Source organism: Pongo pygmaeus, chromosome 12 (genome assembly GCF_028885625.2).
Source record: "Pongo pygmaeus isolate AG05252 chromosome 12, NHGRI_mPonPyg2-v2.0_pri, whole genome shotgun sequence".
Taxonomy (NCBI): Eukaryota; Metazoa; Chordata; class Mammalia; order Primates; family Hominidae; genus Pongo; species Pongo pygmaeus.
Window position 1 is genome coordinate 104,215,911 of NC_072385.2, and position 23,551 is coordinate 104,239,461.

Below are 23,551 nucleotides of genomic sequence, written 5' to 3' on the forward strand. Positions count from 1 at the left end.
AGGTTTAATTTTGTGTAAGTGCTGCCTGAGTGCGACCTACCTGTATCTAATAAAATCATTAATTCAGCAGGCCAGAAGGTTTAGTTTCTGTTATACCTGTTGCCAGCAGCTCATCCTGTCCCGATGCTGCCCAGAATCTCCAGTGACAGCAAGACCCAGGAAATCTTGGGAAGACAGAGTGCCACTTGCAGAAAAAGAGTCCGTTATCTTGAAAGCCGCTCCTGGAGTCATTGTCAAAAGCAATTTCTCCGAGTTTATGCTCAAACCTTGGAAGGCTTCTCCTGCCACCATGATTGAAGGGGACATGGAAGGAGCCAAGCCATCTCAGCCAGCAAATGTCACCAGTCATGATGAGCCCCTAATCCTGATGGGACTTCTGATAAGACGCTCGTATGGTGACAGATGAGGCTACGCACGGCAGTTTAACTCAGTCATTTGTAATCATTACTTTTTGGCCATTCAACAACCATCCTGTGAAATTATTTTCTGAATTTCCCAGAGTAGAGAAAGGAGCCAAGTTTTCCCCTTTTCTTTAGGGAAGCCTCTTGACAGTTACAAACACTTTAAGGAAACTTTCTGAGGCACTCTCAGATCAACCTTCAAAGCCCTTACTCACCCATGCCACCTGCTTTGTTTGAGTGATGACACAGTGTTGGCAACAAGCACCGGGAACTTTCTGAGGCCAACATCTCTAGTGTTGTGTAGAAATGTCCCTGGGGCAAGATGCAGGGTGACAGTGCATCTTGCACTTCTCATTGTGTGATTGTGGCCACATCTCCTGACCCAGAGCTTCCTTCTCCAGCAGTGAGCTGTGGTCCCATGTGTGCTGGCCAACAGGTGTGCAGAGACACTGACCTATGGAGCCTGTCAGCACACTGGGAGGCTAGGCCAGACCAGGAGTGGCAGAAGCCCTTGGGCCAGTTGCCTTTCACTGCAAGCAACCTTAACTCTTTACTCCAGTGGATCATATAAATATTATTTTCTGTGTGTATCATTATATGAAGAAAGGTGAGGAAGCACTGGCTTAGCCTCTCTTTTTTGTTTTCCTCCTGTGTAAGTTGGGATTTGTTTTTCTTATCTTGTTAAACCTTTATGAGGATCAAGGGCTTAAATGAAAGGGCTTTGGGAGTCCATGTATTTGTGGGGTGTGTCATTGGCCACAGAGATAGAACTCTATCCCTCTATCTCTAGTTTACTTTCGTTGGCTGTTCCTTTGAAAATGAGGTGGAATTCCACTTTTTTTTTAGCCTTTCCAAGTCATAAAATCAATGTACTGTACCTACTATTTAGGTTCAAGCACTTACATAACACTATAATTCTGTATAGTCTTTGCTTCTTATGACTTCTGCAAGGCGCCTACCAGAGCAGAATCTGCTTACCCTTCTGTCTACTTGTGCTGAGGATACACACTAGTGTATCTGCCTCCTGCTGGTCTATCCTGCACTCACATCCCAGCAGCAACCAAATCCCCACAGGCCTGCCCTTCCTAAGGACAGCTTTTGCTTTCTCGGAGCTTGTGCTGCATTTAATGGCAGGTCCTTGCCCAGGGGCGAGGGGATCCCAAGTTGCCATAATTTCAGCATCTGTGTGCCAGGGTGCAAGCTGCTTTGGAGGTTTAATAGGACGACTTACCTTCTCTGCCCTGCAGAAAGATCTCATTTTTGCAGAGGAACTCTCTCCTTCCCTTCTCCTCGATATACTTTTCAGCCAAGTGCTGTCTTGTTAAGTGAGCGAAAACGAAGTCACAAACCAATATGCAATAAAATGTTAACACTGGCTTCTCTGGATGCTGGAGGTATGGGTGATATTTATTTTCTCCTTTAGACCTTCTTGATTTTTTTTCAGATTTTCTATAGTAAAACCAAAAGTGTATTTTAAATTATATTCTAAAAGATGCACTCAAGATGTGCTGCATGAAGGCAAATAACAGCTTCAATATTCCTTCACACTTGCTAGCTCCAAATTACTGCCTCTGCCTTTAGAGCCAGGCGATTTGGAGGGGGTGGGAGCTGGGAGGGAGTTGGGAGGAGGCTGCAATGTGGGCCATTGAATTTCCTCTTTTTAGACATCGCTCTGGCAGCTAATTCCAGGGTGCTCATCTGTATGGTGGCAGCGTGACTTTCATGTTTTCCCCAAGGTGTTTTATGACCTTTTTACAGTGGTACTTTGAATAACTTTCTCTCAGTAACTTCCAGATAGTGAAAAAATATCAGATGATTTCTCTTTCCCCCACCACGTTTCTTCCCTTCTTTGTTGCAGCTCCATTGCTTAATAGGCGTCTCCTTGCCATCTCTTCCTTCTCCTTCCTCCCTCTTCTTTTCTCTCTCTCCCTGCTCTCCCCTCCCTCTTTGCCTCTCTTCACCTCATTTTTAAAGCAAAATAAAGAGAGAGGCTCTGACCTTGCTGGCCCTGGCCATGGGAGAGGGCAAGGAGAGCAAGCCAGGGCTTATCCATGACCCAGATGGCTGCAAGAATAGTTCCTGGGGTGGATTCAACCCTTCACTTTTCCAGAAGGTAATTTAGGTTTCAGAGCGAGGGGAGACTGAGGTTTAGTGGCTGGATTCCAGGCCTCTTCCCTGAAGGAAAGTTGGCCAGCAGACTGAGCATCCGAGAAAAGGCAGGAGGGTTCCTGGCAAGTCAGGTCAGTCCTGTTACAGGGCAGAGCCATTTTAGGTAGCAGTTTTAGATGGCCTTCTAGGTTGATCTGGAGGGATCTGTCATCCTTAGTCAGGAGAAGGCAGCAGCCATCTATGATCTGGTCACTCCTTCTGCTGTGTTTAATTCCCTGTCCTTGTTCTCAATTGCAATCAATGTCATCTCCAAGGGGTTCTTTGCTGGGCAGTAACAGTGTGATTGGGCCATCAATCAAGGTTCCTCTATAATGCCTCACTTTTCTTGGTGGCAAATAAGGAGCTGGTGCTCCGTTCTGAGAGACTTGAGTTTGAATAGACCCCTGCCTTCTCCAGCCTCCCATCCTACCCCACCCCCTTTAACTAGTTAACTCTACTCATCCGGTTAAGGGCCTCAGCTCAAGCATCAGCTTCTCAGGTAATCTTCCCCTGGCTCTCATAATGAAGTCAGATCCTTCATCATACATTCTCATAGTGTTGTGTCTATCTCCTTCACAATGGATAACAACAGCAAGATGTCAAAAGGACTTGAGGGGTTGTTGGACGGCTGTCTGCTGCCTTCCACGCTCTAAGCTCCTCAGCCTGGAAGCTCTAAGAGGGTAGTGTGGGGTTCTGCTCACGAATGCAGCCCAACTCCCAAGGGCAGAGCTCGGCACATAGGAGATACTCAGGAAGCATGAATGGAATTAATGAATTAATCTTAGCTCCATCCCTTTTGGCTCCAGAACCTTGGACAAGTTACTCAACCTCTCTGAGCCTCAGTTCCCATGTTTGAAAATGGTAATAATAATCCCCACTCAGAAAATTGTGGGATTTGTGGGGCAATGATTATAAAGCCCCCAGTATGGTGCCGGGCACCAGGTGTAATAGGCACACGTGAAGTATTGGTTTCTTTCTTAGTGAGTTTTTTTTTTAACATCCCAGAGTATTGCAACTTAAAGGTTTAAAGAACAAAAACATGTCTCCCTATTTCTTCTCCCTCGTCCTTTCTTGTTACCTTCTCCTGTGGTGGGTGAGGCATAGAATGGGGGCACAGAAGATCAGATTTTGTGATTTTTTTCACTAACGAGATGACCTTGGGTGAAGCATCGTTCCTTCCTGTGTTTCAGCTGCCTCACATGTGTGATAGGAAGACCTGATAAATAGTCTTCATGGCCCCTCCCAGCTCCCCCACTCTGAGTCTCTGCATGAGGCCAAGGGTAACATTGATCACCATTGTTAACAGTGCAAGATGAATGGAAGCAACAAAGGTGACATAGCGCCAGAGTAGGATGAAGCCAATCAGGCTGTTGGCCTATCTATTTTAATACAAGCTGAGGTTATTTTAGTAATACAGGTGAAGAGTGATTTAAAATATAGCATCATGCCAATACCCCTTAGTAAAAGCACAAGGATTTCTAGTGTACCTTTCTTCAAAAGAGCCTGAGGGCTTTGTAGATACTGTCTCATTAATTCTCTGAGCATCCCAAAAGTTGGCTGGGAAAGCATGATGAGTTCTGTTTTACATGCAGAGAAACAAAGCTTGAAAAAGGTTAAGCAGCTTACCCAAGGTCACGCAGTAACACTGCTGTACCTGAGAACACAGTTCTCTAGCACATCAGCCTATCTCTGGAAATGAGTTCAGTCATGGTGAGGGGCCTTTGTGCTGAGTAATGTGGCATCTGGAGCTGGGGCTTCTTAGAGGATAGACTCTTTATCCTGAAATGACAGGGGTGACAAGTAGATAAAGAGGGATCGAAAGATCTGGAAGTTAGGAGAAAGTGTTTTGTCCCTCTTCTTCCCCTCACCCTAAGCATCTTCCCTTGGACAAGCCAAGGACCAATTTCAAGGATCCAGGCATCAGGCTTTGTGGTGGTTGCCATGGAAACAGTAGTGGCTGAGCCTGAGGCCCCACAGAGCCAGCTGCCCTGATGGAAGGTGTGTGTTTCTAGGTCGACTTCCTGGTTGACCCAAAGGGATCTATTGTCCTCAGTTAGGAGAAAGCAGCAAGCGTCTCTGACCTGGTCAGTTTCTTTCTTCTGTATTTAATTCTTAACGCCTGTTCCCCAAGAGAATCATTACCTGCAAGGGATTTGTACTGTAAAGTGGCATTCCTAGCTGGTCCACACATCAGAGGTCTGCAGTCATACATCCTATCCTAGTACTTACTGGCAATGTGACCTTGGGCATTTGTGCCTCCTGAGCCTCAATCTTTTCATCTGTAAAAGAGGTTAACTACCAAGGTTGTTGTAAAGATCACAAAAGCAGATGCCTCTGAAAGGCATCAGGGAGCCCTAAGTCATGGTGAATGTGAACACAGTTGCAATCCACTCTTCCACACTGGAGCTCCCTTCTTCCTGTGAAAGTGGGTCACGCTCTCCCCAGGGCACTCACTGCATGATTTCAGGAGTCATCCCGGTAACCGTTACTTCCCAACTTGAAACATCAGGTCAAGAGAAGAGCCAGTTGTTCTTGGATAGTTTGTAGCCTCTTGTCTAACATGTCCGGAGACTCCTGGGCCTGCTGGTGGGTGATTATCCTTACCAGGAGTCTCTCACTCCAAAAGAAAAAGGTCTTTTGTTGATGGACTTGGTTTTCCAGGCTGCCCTGTCTTTGTGTCTTTGTGTCTTTGTATCGCTTTCAGTACATTAATTATTTAGTGCTTGGTAAAGCTCTCTGAGATCACAAGATGAAAGGCCTGGTGGCAGTTCAAAGCCTTCCTTTTGATTATTATTCTAGTCAACATATTTTGGGGGGAGAAAATAGGCTTAAGATCACAGTGGAGTAAATTTTATAAAAAGTAGAGTACAAGCAAACCACAGAAATGGACCCAAACAGATAGTCATGTTGCCCTGCTAATGGAAGCACTCAGGTCTTATGGGGGTAGGGAGTGTGGGTGTGTTAAGAATCAGGCCACCTGGAGAGTGATATTTGCTGTCTTGGATTAGTAAAATAAAAATGCCCATTAGTCTTCCACAGCTACCAAAAGCCAGTGTGAGTCCACCTTGGCTAGTTAGGTAGGGCCAGTGACCAAGCACACCTGTGGCAGGGGTTCAGGGCCAAAGGAGACATTGTGAGGCTCATGGGTGAGTCAGGAGCTGCTTGCTTGGGATGCTGAAATCATCTCTGGAAAGGTGAAAATGCAGTGAGTGACGTGGAACTATCAAATTCTGAGAGATACAGATTCTGAAGAGGAGGCATCAGCTGTCACATGGCCTTCGTTATCGGACTTTGGCCATGAATTATGAGTCACTAGTACCTGCATAGACGTGGTATCTCAACTGATGAAATAGGTTCATCTCTTGATCTGCCCCTGCCCCTGCAAAGCATGTCCTACATGACATCAAACCAAAAACAGCCTCCGTGAAATGCTTTTCCTAATTTTTTCTAAATCAATGAGCAAAAAAAAGAAAAGAAATCAACATAAACAACAGACCTGAAGCTTAAGTTGTGTGAGTGAAATTAATGTGCAATTACAATCCATCATCATTAACATGTTTGTTGAATGGCCTCAACACCACTATCCTAAGTGGTTAAGGAGGTCAGGGCCCAAGTTCAGGTTTTGTTCTGGCACAACCCGACTCCCAGCTCAACTGCTTTGGTGTCCAGCTTAGGGAAGACGGAGACCTTCAGGAGGAGGGATTTGAGCTGGCCCTTTAAGAAGGGGTAGGATTTAGGAAAGCAGGGGGTGGAGAAGGATGTTCTAGGCAGAGATTAGCTTGGGCGTAAGTTTGGAGGCTAAGTAGTATTGGGATAGAATGTGAAAGGAAGGATTCTGAATGGGAAATAAGGCTGAAAAGGCAAACAGTGGCCAGAGTGTTTGGGCTCCAAATTTACACACTTTAGCCATTTCTGGAGCAACCTCTTTGTGATTCTTTTTTTTTTTTTTTTTTTTTTTTTTCGGTATAGGATACCCTGCAGGTAACCAAATCGCTAAGGGTAGGCACCATGCTAACAATTTCCTTTATTAATATTCCTCACTGTTGTGCCTTGGGAAGGGGTACATGCTTTCATTGGCTGGCAGAGGTCCTTCACCATTGAGTGAACACAAAAGTTATACATGAGTCCTCTTGGGGAGGCAGGAAATGCATGCTGAAACTATAACTTTTGACAGTACAAGAGAATATTATGGGAGAGTAATTTTTGCTTCAATATTTGAGCTACCAAGAAAGAGCCCAAACTTCTCTGGCAGGATGGGATGGGGCTTACAGAAAGGTGAGGCAGAGTGGGAGCTGTTTAATTCCATCCAAATTCCACCCTTGACACTAATAGCTCCCTTCTGAATGAGCCAGCTGGAAGAAAATGTGAAAGCAAACCATAGAGAAACAAATGTGTATGAACCAGAGAGGACCTTAGCGAGCAGTGAGTTCAACCCACTCATTTTCCAGGCCTAGAGAAGGTATGGGGAGGGCTATATGTTTAGGGCAAATGGTGCATCTGCAAACTCTCTCCTTTCTCTGAAATCACATCTCTGTTTTTCAGACTAAATTAACAGCATCGCCCATCACCGCTAACTCTAGGAGTCATGTAAATTTACTGAGGTTTCTTTTGCTGAACAGGTGCAGGCTCAGTCTAGTGAATACCCAAACCATTTCCCCTGGGCTGCCAGTCCCAAAAACAGGCCTACCCTGTACTCTCTGAGAGCTGTGCCTGATTTGACATCCAGACCACTATTTATTTGGCCACATTAAGCTTTGCTTTGTGTGACACAAAATCATTGTAAAAGAATGCATTATTAAGTGTGTTTTCAAATAACAGGGAAAAAACAAGCAGATTGTCACTGATTGTTTTATTGTTGGAAGGAAAATAAATAAGTAAAATGTGTACAGGCAAGGTAGGAACTGTTCCAAAGAGCATTTAGAATAGAAGCATTTGTTACATTTTATTGATGTAGGTTTGTAAAACATGCTTGCTAGTGAGCCTGGGGCATTCAATAACCATCACACATGCATAGCTCTTCATTATTTATACTGACACAAGTATGATACATTTACTATATTATGTTCATTGGCTTAGGAATAAATAGACATGCAGTGAGACATATAAAAATAAAGATTGGAAATACACAGTGCCAATTGGCTGCAATTTGGGTAGTTGTGATCATGTACATTTGGCAAAGTTAATGATTAACTAGTGAATAATAGCAAAGCAGCTCTCTGGGACCACTTTTGATTTCTGGACGTTGTAATTATTGACACAAGATGATCTAAATATAGAAAAGAGACCAAGACTCCCACTCATTTTGGATTCTAAAACAGAGATAGGAGCATACAATTTTAAGAATGATATGACTGATATTGAAAGACTATGTCATGCACACATTATCTCATGTGGCCCCTACAAAACCCTGAGAATTTTTAGAATATGCCCTATTCTTATTCTCGTCATCATTTTCAGAAAATTGAGGTTTGGCAGAGTGTGTGCTTAGCCTGAAGTTAACAGCTAATAAGTGCCAGAGATAATACCTTCCTCCAGGGCACCGATTTCATTTATTTGACAAATATTTATTGAGTGTCTTCTGTGTGCCAGGCATGGAGACACAGCAGTGACTAGTGCAGGAGGTACATAATGAATAAACCCATATACAGAACACATATATGTGTAAGAAATAGGGCAAAGGGATGGGAGTGGCTTACAATGAGTTGTCTCTCAGCAGGATGACCAGGGAAGTTCTTTCTGGGTTGGTGACCTATGAACAGGGACCTGGACAGAGAGAGGGAGTGGCTATGTACCTCTGAGTAGGAGGAGCTTCCTCAGCTGAGAGAACTGCCAGTGCAAAGGCCCTGGGGTGGGAATGTGCTTGGTGAGTTTGGGGAAGAGCAAGAAGACCTGTGGGACTGAGCTCCAGCAATGAGGGAAAATGGTTACAAATGAGGTTAGAGACAGAATCAGGAGCCAGATCCTGTGGGGCCTTTAGGAGCTAGGCTATGGCAAGAAATTTGAAAGCTATTTCAGGGGCTGCAGTGTCAATCTAACTGCCACATAGAGAACACACTGAAGGGGGGCCCTCTGGGAGCTCATAGCAATAATGGAGAGATGCGAGATGGGAAAAGATGAGAAGGGATAAAATTCAGGTAGAGCCATCAAGATTTGCTGATGAATTGATGTGAGGTGTGAATAAAAGGAAGAAGTTAATGATTCCTCATTGGTTTTTGGCCCAAGCAACCAGGCAAGTATTGGTAACACTTTCTGAAATGGGGAATACCTGGGGTTTAGGGGAAGGGAGGTCAGGTTTTTGGCTTGCTCATGGTAAGTTTCAGACGCTTATCGGGCAATAAAGTGAAGATTTTGAGCAGGCAGTTGGATGTGTATTCTGTGTATTCTGTTGTTCAGAGGAGAGATTGGGCTGAAGACACAAATTTGGCAACAGTAGTATGTGGATGATATTTAGAGCCATGAAACTGGGTAAGATCACTTTGAGAGAGAGTTTAGATGCAGAAAATGCCCAAATTCTTCAACTTTTAACAACTGTCAAATAATAAAATAAAGATCCCACAGAGTTGTTGTTTTTTTATGACAAGCTTACTTACATGTCAGGCAAGGAGAAATTCACTGTATGGTTTTCCAAGTAAGAAAAGTCAGAGTTTTTAAAGTCTTACGAAGAGGGCTACAATGTGGTTCTGGTTATTTGGAATTGAAAATCGGGTCTTTGAACTGAAGAGAATGAATGAATGCGTAGGTTTGTGTGAGCGTGCATAAACAAGTTCTCTTCATTGGTCAGCAAAGAGTCTTCAGCTATGTACAGGAAGGGTCTGGTGTCCCGCAGTCACTTGAAATTTATTGACCATCAGCCGATTAGAACCAGTGGGATAAAATACAATACTCAGCCATGACAGTTCCTAAGCAAGTGCTGCTGGAAAAGGAGACGTTTCCTCCTCTACAGTTTGGAAAATGAGGAAGACCTGGCAAAGAAGAATAAAGAGGATCTTCCCACTGAAGCAGGAGGCAACCAAAGACTATGTGGTGACCAGGATGTGAAAAATCCAAGAAGCAGGGAGTGATTGCAGGGGCAAATGCTGCTGAGGGGTCCAGTGAAACAAAGACCGAGAGTTGTTCAATGTTTCTGCAGCCTAGGGTCGTCGGCGACCTTGAGTTGGAGTAGTGAAGACAATCTCGATTTTGTTGGATTTAAAAGAACATGGGAAGAAGAAGGTGGAGACAGGAGCAAAGACAAATATTTTAATAGATTTAGCTGTAAAGAAGAGCAGAGTAAACGGACAATGGCTGGAGAAGAGTGTGGCAGTCAAAGAAGCTTTTTCTTTCTTTATAAGATGGTGCATGTTTGTGTGACTGACTTGGTAGAGAGGGAAAATTATTGATGCAGGACCATTGTAATAGCAGATCCCTTGAGAAGAGACGAGACTAGCACCTAAGTGAAGAGGCTGGCGCTGTTTAAGAGTGTAGACTGTTATCCTTTACAACAGAAGAGAAGACACTAATACCTGTAAGTGGGTAGATCACTTCTCTTTTCTCAATAAGCTAAGAAACAAATTCATTCACTGAGAATGTGAAAGCATATGGGGAATTGGAGGTTTGAGAACCTAAGAGGAAGTTTGAACTAGTTGTATTGGAAAGAGAGAGAGTGACCTGAGTTAGTCAGGGAAGGCTATGGGATTCCTGGGCCATCCTGAGGGTCTTGAGGTTTCTGGTGATGAATTTAAAATGAGGTCTGTCAGCACTGTTGTGTGTTGCGCCACCCCTCTTCTCCCACTACCACATCCACCTGCTCCAGGATAATTGTAAAGAAAGAGGCAAAGGAGTTGAGATTGTGTGCAATGGAATTATGATAGAGATGAGCCCTGGAGATGAAGCTGAGGACATTAGGGGGATGATACACAGTGAAAAATGCAGAGTGTCAAGAGCTTGAGGTTTTCACTCTGCCTTGATACCCTGCAGTGCCTAGAAAGGGTTTAAGAAATCATCAGAAAAACAACTACAATTGTATTGCTAGCAAATCAATAATGCCCTCAGTCCAGGTACATTTCTTCCTCATTTCTCTTCAGGCCGTCACTTGTCTGCCTCACTTGGGCACCTAGAAGCCCCTGCTCCTATTTCCTCACTCCTTTCTCCTCTACGCTTCATCTCCCAAGGTCCAAGAGTCACTCTACTTGAGCCAGTTGGTCGGCATTCATACCTTCACCCATATATCTGCATTGATGAGGCCCATTTCACTCTGGATCCTCATATTTTTAGAGTGGAACCCTGAAAAGACAAGGCTTTCTCTAGCTTAAATGGATTGCTTCTGATGGCATGGCTTCTCTTTCTGCTAGAAAATCCTTCCCTGCAGTGGTTGGGTAGGGCAAGGGTAAAGAGCGTGATGGGAAGAGACAGTGTCTTGACCCTGTACTTGTTAAATGCTCTACACTGATGTGTATTCTATGAACTTTGACTAGCACTCATTTCTATTCCAATGCTTCTGATTTTGGCAAACAACTGCGTTCATGTGGGCTTTGCTTTCCTTGATCCTTGACTTTTCAGGTGGGGAGGCTCAGCCTTTTGGCTGACCCCCACATTAGCTCCCTAGCCTCATCCAGCTTATCACTTGCACTACCTACTCTCGGGGTAAGATTGGAGACCCTGTGAGCCCACTGGCTGAAAGAAATTCTAGGAGTTCCTGTAAGGACAAGATAAGACTTTCTGCTTTTTTTCAACCCTGCAATATTCAACCCTGTGGATGCCCAGCAAGTTATTGGTGTTTTGTGATATAAAAGGCTTTAAGCTCATGCTTCTGAAGGGATGGCCCACAGTGATGTCCATATTACCTTGCTGGGTCATGACCCAGCCCTCAGAGCCCTTCCTTTTGAAAGCTTTCTTTTTTTTTTTAACCCCTGAATGTATTATCTGGCCCCCATTCATATTAAAGTTATCTGCCATTCTGTACCCATTCAGATTCATAAGTGCTTCCTGAAGTCTAGCCCCATCTGCTTGAATCTTCAGATCCAGGAAGAAGTTAATATCATTCCCAAACTGAATGGTTCAGAAAAATGTCATCACTTAGAAACAGGAAAGTATAACCTAGGCTTAGTCTTCCTGTCACTTCAAAGATACTTAAAATTTGAGATTAGCCGATGATTCAGACCTAGAGTCTAAGTGAATTTTTATTCACTTGGGGATTGATTGTCCGAGTCTTCCCCGACCCTTCCCACTTGCCCTGTTCTGAAGCATGCTCAGTGGTGGCCTCCAACCTCAGCCATTGTGCCGTGGGGGCCCTGCCAGGCCCTGTGGAGAGCCGAGGACCACCCTGCACCAGTCTGTGGCCTGTGCAGAGTGGTGAAAGGAGCTGGGACTTCAGTTTCAGTTGATCTAGTTTTTGACCCTGATTTCCTGTCTCCTGCTGGCTGTGTGGCTGTAGTCAAGGGAACTAACCTCTTTATGCCTCAATTTCCTCAGCTGCAAAATGAGGACAAATAAACTTATTCACAAGGTTACTGTAAGAAGTAAACAAAATCACACATTTTAAGCACTTAGCATCATGCTCGGTCCATATGTGCTCTATACATACTCATTTTTTAAAAGGCTAATAAACTTAACCCCACCCAAAGTAACCCTATGTGGCTTTGCATTCGCTTCTCTGAGCCCCATTGCCTATCTATGAAACAGTTGATGTGCAGGTGAAATGAGATGGCTTCTCTCTGCAACTCACAAGCACAGACTCTCACCCCTTTCACTGCATTTCCTCCGAGCTGTTTTGCAGAAATGCTGCAGAAAGATGTACCTGGCACCAATCAATTCAGTTCTAATCTCTGTAGACCAAATATAAGAGAAAAGTCAAAATTCTTTCCTAGATACCCAGAAGCCAGCACTTCCAACTCAGAGCTATGGAAAGCAGAGACTAAAATGTTTTTTTAGGAAGGAGACGGTGGAATGACCATCCTGTCCCAGTTGCAGGGCACAAGGGCCTTTAATAAGCATTGCCTAAGGGAAGCACCTGCAGATAAAATAGTGGAGGAATCTGGAAACAAGAGACTGCCGTGGGTACCCAGACCAGAGATTTCCTTCAAGTGAGTGAAGTGGGGTTGATCCTAAGAGGGAGTTAGAGGTAGGAGACCAGAACCTGCAAGAGCTGGTACAGGGGGTAATGTGGAAGAAACTGCAGAGCAGGCAGACTGGGAAAATGCCTCTGCTACTCCTGCTGCCTGCCTTTTCTTCTTTCTCTCTTCTCCTCTTCTCCTCCTTTTCCTCTTCACAAAGTCCCTCCAAGTGGGTTAACAGTTACCACTAGAATAGCAGATCAGCCCATTCACCGTAGAACATGGCCTGTCAATATGAGGCAAACCTGGGCTCAGTTCCTGCTTCCATCACTTGCCTCTCTGGGTCTCAGTTGATGTATCTGTAAAATAGAGATGATCATTTCTATCTCAGAGAGCCACGGTGAATATCATGTGACATTATGTAGGTAAAGAGTCCAGCATGGCGCCTGTACCAGGGAAGCCACAGAAGAAATGCTAGTTTCCTTCCTTCCCTCCTCCCTGCACTCAGTCTTGTGAAACATCTATCTATGAAAGAGAACTAATTCTCAAATCCTTCCTTCTTTAACAAAAAAGGCTTTGTCTGCCATAAAACATTAGCAAATAGTGATTGAGCTTGGGACTTTCTGGGAAGCACTGTGTTAGATCAGGCAGTGTGTGATCATTTGATTTGTAGATATATTGTAATGATTTTTCACCACACAAAATCCACATGAGGTGCTTCTAAGGACAGGAATAATGCTTCTCTGCTGCTTTTCTTTCAAGCCTTCTTTCTCTCATGCAAATCAGAAACATTAATCCTTTTGGCTTTCTGGCCTCTTGGCTTTGGGAAAACTCCAGTCACCTAGCTTCCCCCACAACCCTGAAAATAACATAATTGTTAAGAACTCATAACTTCAGAGTGCAATTTCAGCCCTCTCATTGATAAGGCAATAACCCAAGCAAACAACATTAGATGAAGTTACAAGTCTGAACATAAAGTAGGGATGGAGGCATTATCTGGATGAGATGAATTGGAGTTCTCTATAAAGCTGCACAAATTATTATAGGCAGAATAGATTTTGGATAGAACTCTTAGACCAAGCCGTTAAGTGCCCTGGCTTCTAGTTCATCTCCCAGAGATCCTCAGCATGGCCTTGGTCAGAACATTCAGACCTCTTAGATCTGTCTGCCCTTGATAGAAAATGTACATCAGAGTCCTGAGGTCAACTCAGTCTACTGGTGGCTCAATTTCTTCCCCCTCATCTTCCCGATAGATGTCATGAAAGCCCCTTATAAACTTCATTTTTGACTGATATTGAGTGACAGCTAAAAGACACACCCCAAGCACATGGATCAGTGTTTTCTTTGTTTTTATGTCCAGGTCATAGCTCCTTGGAATCACCAACAAACATGCCTTCTCCTTCTCCTGATTATTTTACATGGAATCTCACCTGGATAATGAAAGACTCCTTCCCTTTCCTGTCTCATCGCAGCCGATATGGTAAGTATATGTTTAATAGTTACTTGAGATGCACTGTCACCATCTCGTAATAAGGACTCTGTGAGTTTCAGTTTGGGATTCATAGTGCTCCAGGAGATTCCCTCAGCTCCCTATATGCAAAAGAAGTCTTTCTGAGCCCTCTGTCTCCCATGACACTCAACCCCATGGACCATTCCAGCCAGGCCATTCCAGCTGCATTCTGTATCCTGATGGGAGCCAAGGGCTTTGTGGCTGCCATATCCCTCCAGCTTAGCCTTTATGGTGTATAGTATTCCAGCCATCCCCTTATCAATCATTAGCGGAGATGCTTATTTGCGTCTTGACTGTGGCTTGCTTTCTGGTTCTAACCCACAGTGTTTCTAACAATCACAATCTCTCTCTCTTTTTTTTTTTTGAGATGGAGTCTTGCTGTGTCGCCCAGGCTGGAGTGCAGTGGTGCGATCTCGGCTCACTGCAAGCTCCGCCTCCCGGGTTCACAACATTCTCCTGCCTCAGCCTCCTGAGTAGCTGGGACTACAGGCTCCCACCACCACGCCCGGCTAATTTTTTTTTTTTTTTTTTTTTTTGTAGTTTTAGTAGACACAGGGTTTGACTGTGTTAGCCAGGATGGTCTTGATCTGCTGACCTTGCGATCTGCCTGCCTCAGCCTTCTAAAGTGCTGGGATTACAGGAGTAAGCCACCGTGCCCAGCCAACAATCACAATCTCTTAAGAGGGGATTATTATTATGAGTGTCACAGGGCTTCCAGGGCCTCCTTAAAGTTTCCCAAACATGTTCTTACAGAGGCTCCTTAAAGTTTCCCAAACATGTTCTTTGATATTATTTTGGTTCATTTCATTATGTTGATTCTGCAACAGCATCCGACATGAAGAGACCAGGTCTAATTACATTTTTACAGATGCGGAAACTAAGTTTAATAAGATCACACAGAGTGGCTTCTCCAGCTACCAAGCCAGAGTTCTTCCCCTACTTTCATTTTTTCTCCCAGGTGCCACCTACCCAGCCTGGTAGGTCCTGTCCTAGGAGCCCTCAGGAGGCTGCCTTTACATGGTATAAGATTCCTCCTTCTCTGTGCTCATTCTAACAGCTTATAGTAGCTGGGTCTCTGCAGTGAGCAGATTTAGAGGAGAGAAGAAGCGTTTCCAAATGAACATTTTAATTCTCTTGAACTCCTCTAGGGTGAGCCCCATAAGGACAGGCACTAAGCTTTGCTTTCCACTTTATTCTATCGCATGGAAGATATGCATAAAGACTTTTTAGTCTGTCGATGGCTACTTTCAATGGCAAAAACCACAGTTACTTTTGCACCAGCCTCATATTTATCATGAATGAATGCAAAAGGCCTCCGGAGATGAAACTCATTCATCAGGCCTGATTCAATTAAGTATTTATAAACTTGGTGTGGCACTGAGTTCTAGATTCCCTTCTGGGCACATTTACCTATTCCTCTATGCAGTCTATACCCTTGGGCCTAAGCTATTTAAAATGCACCTAACAGAGATGTTCCACTCACTATAGAAAAACTTCCGGTCCAAAGCCTGTTGTCTCTCATCTACAATGCTCTTGGTTCATATGAACTGTACCTTTCTGTACTATATTTTAAACTTAAAAAAAAAAATCCATCAAAAACCCTAGGGCAGTTTATAATTATCTTCTGTACTGGAATGTTTCCTGCGACTCTTAAGCAGCCCTCACAGGAGAGAAAGATCAGTGGTTGTCAGGAGATTCCTGATAAGAATTACTTCCTGATTTTATTTAAGCCAGACACTGAGTGTCGTCTTATGATAAGGGCAAATATCTATAAATAATTGAAATCTGGATCTTTGCATTGTTAATGCTTTGTAACCAGATTTGTGATACAACTGGTCTTCAGGTAATATTTTTGATTTTGCTCCCAAAGTCATTCAGTGTCTCTATAGAAGGACAATTTTTATAAAATGCAGAATGCCCAAAGGGGCAAATCTAACCCCTCCATGCTGCAGAGGGCAACATATTTGTTCCCTGTGGAGCATCTTGTAAGAGGTTGCAGGTCAAAAGGAGAAAATCATGAAAGCTTATTAAGCTGCCTCCTACCTATGGCTTGGCCCTGATAAACCATTTGGTGTTCCCTGAGCTTCATCCTCCTTATCTGTAAAATGAGGGTGAAATGGCATGCCACCTTAGGGCAAAGGAATTGATCTGGAGGTTTTTCAAGATTTCTTTCAAACTCTCCTCATGGCCTGGAATCCTCATGATTTCCCTTCTTGGCAGAGGAGAGGACCCAAACCATTGGCAGTTACTGCCCAATTTCTGGGTAAGAGTACCCAAGTCATCACCATTGTTGCTATTGATTTATGGGGAAGGAGGAGCTGATTCTTCACTGGTGATTCCTTAAGTGATCATGGTGGGCATTCCAGAGGCTTTATATCTCTCTGCCATATTTAATTCAGCTGAGACTTATAAAGACATTACCACCACCATCACCATCTCTGTGTGCTTGGCCCTGTGCCTGATGTGGAAAGTGATGCAAACATAAAGACAGGTAAGGGTTGGCCCTTCCCTTTCAGTGCTCATAGGCCAGAGAAATCATTCCATAGGCAGCTAAGCCCATTGCCATAGTGTCCTCAGTGGGCTGACCTCAGAGCACAGATGTTAAGGACTTGCCCCAAGACCCACTGCAGAACAAGCTAAAGACAGAGCTAAGGCCAAGAGTCTGGTCCCCTTAAGGATGTTGGTCGGAGCTCAGCCCACATGTCTATGAATCAAAGAGGCCAGCCGAGTTGGGTGATAAATCCATACCTTTCAACTGCCGTGAAAGACATTTTAAGAAATGTTAACAACTTCATTAATTTTAAGGCCTCAAACTTGGGCAGATAAATTTGACTGGAAAATTGCTGCCTGAAGGGATCGTTCTTCAGACAGTGAGAAGTCACCAAGTCTCTGCAAGTCCATCATGGAACTCCACGCTTGGCTGGCTGTCTTCACCTGCATCCTGGTGGAGGGACGTCAGGGTGGGGGAATGAGAGCGAGCATCAACAACCTGACCGCAGGTGTCCTGATGACCGCTAGGCTAGGCCTCTCTTGGGTGAGCTGTGCAGTTCTGAATTGGAATGGCTTTCTTCTTTCCAGTGTTTTATGAGAAGAGACGAGGTGGAAAGAGGCTAATAAGATTTACTCACCCCCAGTCTGTAATTATCTGCTTGAGGAAAAAGTTTGACCTACCTTTTTGAAGGCTCCCCATATTTCTTCTAATTTGCGTTGGGGCCTAATATGCTGTGTAAAATATATTCTCTTCCGTGGCTTTTGACATCAGATTCCAGTCCTTTCTCGCCTTTGTGTTGAATGACGAGCGCCCACTAATTTCATCATCAGCGAGCAGAGGGCTGCACATTCCTCCCCTAAGGCTTTGAGAGGGAGGACGTCTAAAGAAAGACTTTATTTTTCTTTTTATCATCAGCTCTAATGCCTGTAGACTTATTTATAGGCTTGGCTAAAGGATTAGGCTCTAACTACCTACCCAGATAAAAATCTGTTCCATCAGGTAGCACCAGATGCTAAAAGATTGAGGCCACCGGGGGTTTTGAAAGGCAGTTTTGATCACCTTGAGTTTTAGAGCCACAGAGACAGATGGTATCCTTTCCACCTTTAAATCATATTTGCCCTCTCTGGGTATCGGAAGAATCACATCAACTTTTTGAACAGAATGACGAAAAGTTCTGCCCATATGAGCGGGAGAAAGGGACTTTTCATTTATTTAAAAAAACAAAACATGATACATTGCAAAACTCTTTTTCACCCACTTTTCTCATTTAAGTTGTATTATAAAATTGCAGTAGATGAAAATTATTTTACATTTTATTTTTATGGAAATACAAATCGAGGGTCAAAGGAGTTTATTAATGTGCTTTCAATTTACGGAGTAGGTGAGCCATTAGAAAAGAATGAACCCAGACTTTCTGACTCTCTGAGTGCTCTTTCTATCATATCACAAAGTTATTTCAAAGATGAGCTTTCCCTGCCTGGAGAGCATGCCCACTTCCTGGATGACCTGGTGTTTAGCTAAATGATCAATCTGGTGTCTAAGACCTTGGGTAGCTATGGGTCAAGACTTGATATCACCAAATGGAGACTATCCCAGGCAGGCCAAGTAATTCAACCCTTTCTAACCATGAGTGGAATCCCCTTGGCACTGTAGGTAGTCTTGTCTTTTCTGCCCTCCCTCCTCATCCCAGACTGTGGTCCCTGGGGATTGACTTGTGTCTCCCCACAAAATTTTGTTAAAGTTCTAATGCCCTAATACCTGTGAATGTGACTTTATTTGGAAATAGAGTCTTTGCAATCAAATAAAAATCAGACCATACTGGATTAGGATGGGCCTTAATCCAATATGATTGGTGTCCTTATAAGAAGAGAAAACATAGGCACATATAGGGTGCACACCATGTAACTATGGAGTCAGAAATTAGAGTGATATGTCTACAAGCCAAGGAACACCAAGGATTGTGGGCAGCATTGGGAGCTAAGAGGAAGGCCTGGAACAAATCCTTCTTTAGTGCTTCAGAGACAGCATGGCCCTGCCTCCATGTTAACTTTGAATTTTTGGCCTCCAAAACAGTGAGAAAATATATTTCCATTATTTTAAGCCACGCAGTTGATGGTATTTTGTTATGACTGCCCTAAGAAACTGATCCAGCCCCCTAATGTCCAGAACATTGGCTCCTGGAAAAGAAAATATTCTTCCCAACATCCCAACATCTAAGCACAACAAAATAATTGTTAGATTTGAATAAAAGTTCTGTTCAAACTTTGTCTGCTTTCCAGTCCAAGGGGACCTATCCAATCCAGGGGCTGGTGCTTTTAGAAAGAAAAATTAAACTTTTTTTTTTTTTTTTTTTTTTATGGGTATGCTTTCAGCTTCTTTGCATAGCATTGTGCTATTTTTTTTCTTTTTTTTTATTTTTTTTATTATTATTATTATTATTATTATACTTTAGGTTTTATGGTACATGTGTGCAATGTGCAGGTAAGTTACATATGTATACATGTGCCATGCTGGTGCGCTGCACCCACCAACTCGTCATCTAGCATTAGGTATATCTCCCAGTGCTATCCCTCCCCCCTCCCCCCACCCCACAACAGTCCCCAGAATGTGATGTTCCCCTTCCTGTGTCCATGTGTTCTCATTGTTCAATTCCCACCTATGAGTGAGAATATGCGGTGTTTGGTTTTTTGTTCTTGCGATAGTTTACTGAGAATGATGATTTCCAATTTCATCCATGTCCCTACAAAGGACGTGAACTCATCATTTTTTATGGCTGCATAGTATTCCATGGTGTATATGTGCCACATTTTCTTAATCCAGTCTATCATTGTTGGACATTTGGGTTGGTTCCAAGTCTTTGCTATTGTGAATAATGCCGCAATAAACATACATGTGCATGTATCTTTATAGCAGCATGATTTATAGTCCTTTGGGTATATACCCAGTAATGGGATGGCTGGGTCGAATGGAATTTCTAGTTCTAAATCCCTGAGGAATCGCCACACTGACTTCCACAAGGGTTGAACTAGTTTACAGTCCCACCAACAGTGTAAAAGTGTTCCTATTTCTCCACATCCTCTCCAGCACCTGTTGTTTCCTGACTTTTTAATGATTGCCATTCTAACTGGTGTGAGATGGTATCTCATTGTGGTTTTGATTTGCATTTCTCTGATGGCCAGTGATGGTGAGCATTTTTTCATGTGTTTTTTGGCTGCATAAATGTCTTCTTTTGAGAAGTGTCTGTTCATGTCCTTCGCCCACTTTTTGATGGGGTTGTTTGTTTTTTTCTTGTAAATTTGTTGGAGTTCATTGTAGATTCTGGATATTAGCCCTTTGTCAGATGAGTAGGTTGCGAAAATTTTCTCCCATTTTGTAGGTTGCCTGTTCACTCTGATGGTAGTTTCTTTTGCTGTGCAGAAGCTCTTGAGTTTAATTAGATCCCATTTGTCAATTTTGGCTTTTGTTGCCATTGCTTTTGGTGTTTTAGACATGAAGTCCTTGCCCATGCCTATGTCCTGAATGGTAATGCCTAGGTTTTCTTCTAGGGTTTTTATGGTTTTAGGTCTAACATTTAAGTCTTTAATCCATCTTGAATTGATTTTTGTATAAGGTGTAAGGAAGGGATCCAGTTTCAGCTTTCTACATATGGCTAACCAGTTTTCCCAGCACCATTTATTAAATAGGGAATCCTTTCCCCATTTCTTGTTTTTGTCAGGTTTGTCAAAGATCAGATAGTTGTAGATATGTGGCATTATTTCTGACGGCTCTGTTCTGTTCCATTGATCTATATCTCTGTTTTGGTACCAGTACCATGCTGTTTTGGTTACTGTAGCCTTGTAGTATAGTTTGAAGTCAGGTAGTGTGATGCCTCCAGCTTTGTTCTTTTGGCTTAGGATTGACTTGGCGATGCGGGCTCTTTTTTGGTTCCATATGAACTTTAAAGTAGTTTTTTCCAATTCTTTGAAGAAAGTCATTGGTAGCTTGATGGGGATGGCATTGAATCTGTAAATTACCTTGGGAAGGATGGCCATTTTCATGATATTGATTCTTCCTACCCATGAGCATGGAATGTTCTTCCATTTGTTTGTATCCTCTTTTATTTCCTTGAGCAGTGGTTTGTAGTTCTCCTTGAAGAGGTCTTTCACATCCCTTGTAAGTTGGATTCCTAGGTATTTTATTCTCTTTGAAGCAATTGTGAATGGGAGTTCACTCATGATTTGGCTCTCTGTTTGTCTGTTATTGATGTATAAGAATGCTTGTGATTTTTGCACATTGATTTTGTATCCTGAGACTTTGCTGAAGTTGCTTATCAGCTTAAGGAGATTTTGGGCTGAGACAATGGGGTTTTCTAGATATACTATCATGTCATCTGCAAACAGGGACAATTTGACTTCCTCTTTTCCTAATTGAATACCCTTGATTTCCTTCTCCTGCCTAATTGCCCTGGCCAGAACTTCCAACACTATGTTGAATAGAAGTGGTGAGAGAGGGCATCCCTGTCTTGTGCCAGTTTTCAAAGGGAATGCTTCCAGTTTTTGGCCATTCAGTATGATATTGGCTGTGGGTTTGTCATAAATAGCTCTTATTATTTTGAGATATGTCCCATCAATTCCTAATTTATTGAGAGTTTTTAGCATGAAGGGTTGTTGAATTTTGTCAAAGGCCTTTTCTGCATCTATTGAGATAATCATGTGGTTTTTGTCTTTGGTTCTGTTTATATGCTGGATTACATTTATTGATTTGCGTATATTGAACCAGCCTTGCATCCCAGGGATGAAGCCCACTTGATCATGGTGGATAAGCTTTTTGATGTGCTGCTGGATTCTGTTTGCCAGTATTTTATTGAGGATTTTTGCATCAATGTTCATCAAGGATATTGGTCTAAAATTCTCTTTTTTTGTTGTGTCTCTGCCAGGCTTTGGTATCAGGATGATGCTGGCCTCATAAAATGAGTTAGGGAGGATTCCCTCTTTTTCTATTGATTGGAATAGTTTCAGAAGGAATGGTACCAGCTCCTCCTTGTACCTCTGGTAGAATTCGGCTGTGAATCCATCTGGACCTGGACTTTTTTTGGTTGGTAAGCTATTGATTATTGCCACAATTTCAGCTCCTGTTATTGGTCTATTCAGAGATTCAACTTCTTCCTGGTTTAGTCTTGGGAGGGTGTATGTGTTGAGGAATTTATCCATTTCTTCTAGATTTTCTAGTTTATTTGCATAGAGGTGTTTGTAATATTCTCTGATGGTAGTTTGTATTTCTGTGGGATCGGTGGTGATATCCCCTTTATCATTTTTTATTGCATCTATTTGATTCTTCTCTCTTTTTTTCTTTATTAATCTTGCTAGCGGTCTATCAATTTTGTTGATCCTTTCAAAAAACCAGCTCCTGGATTCATTTATTTTTTGAAGGGTTTTTTGTGTCTCTATTTCCTTCAGTTCTGCTCTGATTTTAGTTATTTCTTGCCTTCTGCTAGCTTTTGAATGTGTTTGCTCTTGCTTTTCTAGTTCTTTTAATTGTGATGTTAGGGTGTCAATTTTGGATCTTTCCTGCTTTCTCTTGTGGGCATTTAGTGCTATAAATTTCCCTCTACACACTGCTTTGAATGCATCCCAGAGATTCTGGTATGTTGTGTCTTGGTTCTCGTTGGTTTCAAAGAACATCTTTATTTCTGCCTTCATTTCGTTATGTACCCAGTAGTCATTCAGGAGCAGGTTGTTCAGTTTCCACGTAGTTGAGCGGTTTTGAGTGAGATTCTTAATCCTGAGTTCTAGCTTGATTGCACTGTGATCTGAGAGACAGTTTGTTATAATTTCTGTTCTTTTACATTTATTGAGGAGAGCTTTACTTCCAAGTATATGGTCAATTTTGGAATAGGTGTGGTGTGGTGCTGAAAAAAATGTATATTCTGTTGATTTGGGGTGGAGAGTTCTGTAGATGTCTATTAGGTCCGCTTGGTGCAGAGCTGAGTTCAATTCCTGGGTATCCTTGTTGACTTTCTGTCTCGTTGATCTGTCTAATGTTGATAGTGGGGTGTTAAAGTCTCCCATTATTAATGTGTGGGAGTCTAAGTCTCTTTGTAGGTCACTCAGGAGTTGCTTTATGAATCTGGGTGCTCCTGTATTGGGTGCATATATATTTAGGATAGTTAGCTCTTCTTGTTGAATTAATCCCTTTACCATTATGTAATGGCCTTCTTTGTCTCTTTTGATCTTTGTTGGTTTAAAGTCTGTTTTATCAGAGACTAGGATTGCAACCCCTGCCTTTTTTTGTTTTCCATTTGCTTGGTAGATCTTCCTCCATCCTTTTATTTTGAGCCTATGTGTGTCTCTGCACGTGAGATGGGTTTCCTGAATACAGCACACTGATGGGTCTTGAGTCTTTATCCAGTTTGCCAGTCTGTGTCTTTTAATTGGAGCATTTAGTCCATTTACATTTAAAGTTAATATTGTTATGTGTGAATTTGATCCTGTCATTATGATGTTAGCTGGATATTTTGCTCGTTAGTTGATGCAGTCTCTTCCTAGTCTCGATGGTCTTTACATTTCGGTATGATTTTGCAGTGGCTGGTACCGGTTGTGCCTTTCCATGTTTAGCGCTTCCTTCAGGAGCTCTTTTAGGGCAGGCCTGGTGGTGACAAAATCTCTCAGCATTTGCTTGTCTGTGAAGTATTTTATTTCTCCTTCACTTATGAAGCTTAGTTTGGCAGGATATGAAATTCTGGGTTGAAAATTCTTTTCTTTAAGAATGTTGAATATTGGCCCCCACTCCCTTCTGGCTTGTAGGGTTTCTGCCGAGAGATCCGCTGTTAGTCTGATGGGCTTCCCTTTGTGGGTAACCCGACCTTTCTCTCTGGCTGCCCTTAACATTTTTTCCTTCATTTCAACTTTGGTGAATCTGACAATTATGTGTCTTGGAGTTGCTCTTCTTGAGGAGTATCTTTGTGGCGTTCTCTGTATTTCCTGAATCTGAA

The 23,551-nt window shown here is 42.9% G+C and overlaps 1 protein-coding gene across 1 annotated transcript in view; it reads left to right on the forward strand.

Moving 5' to 3' along the window:
• Positions 1 to 23,551, forward strand: part of ALK (ALK receptor tyrosine kinase) — a 731,594-nt gene that overhangs the window by 188,810 nt on the left and 519,233 nt on the right. The window contains exon 2 of the mRNA XM_054476638.1: positions 13,941 to 14,060. Within this exon, the coding sequence (XP_054332613.1) occupies positions 13,941 to 14,060 (120 nt within the window). The remainder of the gene's footprint in view (positions 1 to 13,940; positions 14,061 to 23,551) is intronic.